Here is a 4,729-nt window from a genome sequence, read left to right on the forward strand (position 1 = left end):
AAAGGGAACGTCATTCAAGAAAAGAGCACACCTAGCACATAATACTGCTCATTGATAAGTCATGATGTTTCTGGAGGGCGCCAAATTATCAAGGTTTAAATTAGCGCGAGCGAAGAGTGGGCTCCCACAACAGTGTTCTGTTCAGACCATCCTATACTGCGCCGCTCCTCAGCCAAGCTTGTCCTTCCTGGTATCCATTTATCAAAACACAGTGACTACAGCCATCACTATCACCGCCGCTGCAACGCTGCGGTAGCCGGAACGGCAATGCACCTTCAATATGTATATGTAAGAGGAAGAAAGGAGGGAGCAAAAGATAGGAATAGTGTTAAAAGAGAGAGGAAGAAGAGGAACGGAACATACTTCACTACTTCTGCATTAATCGCAGACTGCAAGAGTTGGCTGCAGGGTAGGGTGAACGCTTCCTGCATGAGTTTCCACCACCCAGTTTCCATCACTGCCACCCCTTCCTCTCTCATTCTGCTTGTTGACACTCTCCATGTACCCACTCTTCAGCACTCTCTCCCTCTCTACCTCCCTAGCACCACCTGAGGCAGCTCTTTCTCTACTTGCCACGATAGCAGCTACTACTACTACTACTACTGCTGCTGCTGCTGCTACCGCTGCTACTGCCACTGCTATATTATCAGCGTCTCCCCCTGCTGCTCTTTCTGTAGACAGTACTGTGGGATACCTCCTCCCCCTCTTCCTCTCCGTTCACGTCTCTCCCGTCATTACCGCCATCTTTGTCCATATCTTTGGTATTGGCTCCAAATATTTTTCCAAATTCGTTCCAGTTGTCAACAGGAAGAAACTTTTGTCCGGATTGAGAATCACACAAGAGGCGACACTGGTGAATCCCTCCATTCCTTTCCTTTCACTCCTCATCTTACATATCATTACTATTCCCCTGCAGGAGTGATTGCTTCAAAGATCTTAGGAGGAGTCGCCGCATTTGCATCCTTGGCAAAACTGTCGGGATTTTCGACATTGACGCGTCATTGAGGACGCAACGCGATGCGACTGATGGGGTGCATGGTAGGACACTCCTCAGCAGTCGGCGATGAGGAACGTGAGCAACGGAAGGTTCGCTTTTACCAATTATACGCATTAATCATGTTTGCTGTTGCTATATATGTATGCTTCAGTTAGGAGAATGCTTTGATCCGATATCTGGTCTATCTACAGTTCTTCCATACAGGCATCTTTTCTTTAAGCAACAAGTCTTGTTGTATTACCGTAGCATTCTACTTTGTGGTCACTGAGCTTCCTTTCACTTTATTGACAATCTGTCCAGCAAGCCTCTATGTAGCTATAGGGATCCCCTTTGTTTTAATAACGGTGCAAGGTTTTTCTTTTCTCCTACTTTCCTTCATTTTCTATCCTCGTCGCGCAGTATCTTATTTGAAATTTTGATCGCTTTGGTTTTCGTAGATGGCGATCCAACATTATTAAAATATCAAAACATGATGCAACTTAAATTTGATGAGCGATAAAATCGTCGAATTTTTAACTTACCTTCACTGGCCAGCTGCTACTCCTACTTGATAGTATATTCTAGGATTGGACTCAGTGCATGCGGAGTGGCGTGGTTGGAATGAAATTCGTAGGAGATTGACTTTCATCGCCATTTACCTCGTTACTAAAAATGATTGCTTAAGGGCTACTTCCTCAGTTGTTGTTCTTCACCTTCAGCTTTAACTGTGCATTTCAGGGCATTTTATCTTTGGCTTGTAAAGCTACGTGATAGAAAAACTTGCGGTTGAATAGTCCATTTCTTCGCTGGCGAGTGTAATATGGCATCTAGTAATGACTTTAAGGATAAATTGTGGCTTTTGGCGGGTCTTTTATTAAATTTCTTTCTACAATAATCTTACAGATCATAGAAAATTTAAGCTTCTGAAATACCTTTTTCAGAGGCCTAAATTCTTATGTCGGGCTAAGTGAATTATTTTGAAATATTTTGCGGTCATTCGAGTGTTTCAAGTTTTGCGCATAGTTTAAAGTGTTTTTCAAATTTCGGAAGCTTTTAGGGGATTTTTAAGAATAAATCTGGAGGAGGTGCTTCCAACTGTTTTGTTTTTTGCATAACATTCGAAGGATATGCTTCAAAAAATTAAGAATGCGTTTCTGAGGCTATGCCGCGTTGATCCAGCGGCAAACGTTATTTCGGTTGTGAGAGGTTTAAAAAATATTTGATCTCTCTTCTTTCTTTTCCATTTAGTGATTATTCCATATTTTAATGGATGTTAAGGAAGCTTAATATTGAGAAAATTAGCTGCATAACACTCATATTTCTTATCCTACTGCTTGTAGAAAATATTCTGTTATGACATTAGTAGGAAAATCATTGTTGGTATTACTCCTGTTCCGTGGTTGGTCATATTTCACGATATTTGTGATGTTGTATGAAGCAACATTCCTGTGCTTTGTTTTTGTTGGCTCTTTTATACTGTTAATAATAAGGTGGCCAATAAGTGTCCGTGTTTTGTATGGTATATTTTGAAGTGTTGACCTTATTTGGAGATTGTTGCATGTTATATCGTTCTGATTTTAGAATGATAATGATGCTTGTGTTCTTAAGAGTATAACCACAGAAATAAAAATATAAAATAAGGTCAAGTAATATAATGAAAAAGAATAAAAAAAATTTTTGTCATAGAAATATTCATATCATGGAAAAAGAATAAAAAGTAATTTTTAAAGCCACTTCTTACACCAGTCGCAAAAGTAGATGTTATTGATGCGAATTTAACATGTTTACATCTAGTTTCAGTAATCAGAACTTATGATGAAGTGAAAATAGCGCCAAAAGTGACTTAAATTCAACATAGACTCAAGGCTTTACATCGTTAGTTTAGATTCATTATTCTTGTTCATTTAGACTTGTGATATTTCCAGGTTGACGTCTTGTCAGCTGAATTATGAGACTTTCATCGTCCAAACCTTGTTTCATTTTTTTGGGGGGCTTGAAGCGTTCAAGTTTTTTCTTTCACAGCTGGAAGATTTTCGTGGAAAGATTTTGCTTTTCTTCATCTATTATATCATTCTCCACTTTTGTTCTTGAAACTTTTGCATTCGTTGTTCTAAAATAGCCATGCAGTAAGATGTGAAATGTCCTAGCAGTCACTGTCCTCGTTGTTTCATAATAGCAATCTGTTGTGTGAATTTCTAGAATCGAAATATGATGTTTCATCTTTACTCATGCATCTTCCCATGTTATTTTGAAAACTTTTTTATGTCTCTATACTTTTTGCACGCTGTTATAATCAGCATCATCCTAAATTGCTCTTAAGCTACAAGGAAAAGGGAAATTTGAGAGATTCTCAGGAAGTCTAGAAATAAAGCAGAGGAGACTGCCAGGCTGAATAGTCGGTCGCATTATGTGTAACAATTTAAGTGGGGGAATTTATGTTTATATATCAACTTATTTTGTAACATTCCGATTTATCAACTCACTGACATTAAAATATCACTCGAATAATGTAATTGGCAATACATTTTTTTTCGGTGTCAGCTATATGATATTTAGTATGATGCAGTGGTCGTTGATGATTAGGTCAAGCGTGTACCAGTGAGCAATACCGCCCCGCGCTATTTTAGAAAATGAGAAAGTCGCTAAAATGGATATCAAGAGTGTGGTTCGTTTGGTAAAAAATATAGAAGTGTGCGCATAGGAGGCATTGTTACTAAAATTAGTTCAAGTAGCACATCTTGATCGATTTACCATTAATCCTGCGCGTTACTCTTCCCTTTATTCTGTCTTGGTTTTTTCCTTTATCATCTCCGCTCTTTCCTCACTTTATCTTTCATAAACACAATTTTAGGATTCTTTTCGTATTTTGAGGAAAAAAAATTGTCCTATTTGTAAATTCTTAATTTTTTGTTGGGGGTCAAAGAATAATTTTACTTGAATGACTGATTTGTTATTAAGCTAGGTCAAAAGAAAATTTGCAGAACTTTTCATGAAACTTGTTCTTGCACACTATCAGTTGTTTTGTTTCATTTTTTTTTTTTTTGCCGCACAGTGATCAGTAATCAGTATAAAATGATGACCACCTATTACTGCGATATATCGAACGAGTTCGATTTTGTCTATATCAGAAGTTTATATCTAGGACGAATCAGTTTTGTCCGTTTGTGCTGACCGTAGAGTCATAGAAGTCCATATGGGGAGGTTTGGATCTAGAGGCCTGTCTTCATGAGAATTATTATTTGTATATTATTCTGGGATAGTTTTGTTATTAATTTTAGGACACTTCGTGCTGTCTGGCTTAAGTGATGGAGATTTCACGGAGTGAATTTTTGCGCAAAAAAAATAATTGGTTTCATTGTTTGATGCTCATGATCAGGTGGACAGTATGGCCTGAACATTTTTTGTCTTTGAGAACCGAACTTTCGGTTTCCTGAATTCCCTTGCAAACTTAAGCCTAAATTTATTACTTCTTTCCATAAATTGAAAGCTTTTGGATCCTGCTGTTGTTGTTTTCCCTTCCTCACAGATTATGACCTTTTTCACTTTTCAGTATCATTCATTCAATGTTGGTTTGCACTTCGCTTCCTCAGGATTTTTATTCCTAATACGACACTTCTGTACGGAATACATCCCTGGCGAAAGTGATCAATGATTCATTTAAACTATTTACTGAATATCTTTATATATATATATATATATATATATATATATATATATATATATATATATATATATATATATATATATATATAT

The 4,729-nt window shown here is 37.3% G+C and overlaps 1 protein-coding gene across 1 annotated transcript; it reads right to left on the reverse strand.

Moving 5' to 3' along the window:
• Positions 1-91: 91 nt before the first annotated feature.
• On the reverse strand, positions 92-1,111 carry LOAG_12751 (hypothetical protein; the record flags this gene model as incomplete). The annotated part of the gene is made up of 3 exons (XM_020448595.1): positions 92-273; positions 510-671; positions 904-1,111. The coding sequence occupies 3 exons, from the start codon at positions 1,109-1,111 to the stop codon at positions 152-154; spliced, it is 492 nt and encodes a 163-aa protein (XP_020301276.1). The 3' UTR covers positions 92-151.
• Between the last annotated feature and the right edge of the window lie 3,618 nt (positions 1,112-4,729).

The sequence above is a fragment of the Loa loa genome, assembly GCF_000183805.2.
Source record: "Loa loa unplaced genomic scaffold supercont3.239, whole genome shotgun sequence".
Lineage (NCBI taxonomy): Eukaryota > Metazoa > Nematoda > Chromadorea > Rhabditida > Onchocercidae > Loa > Loa loa.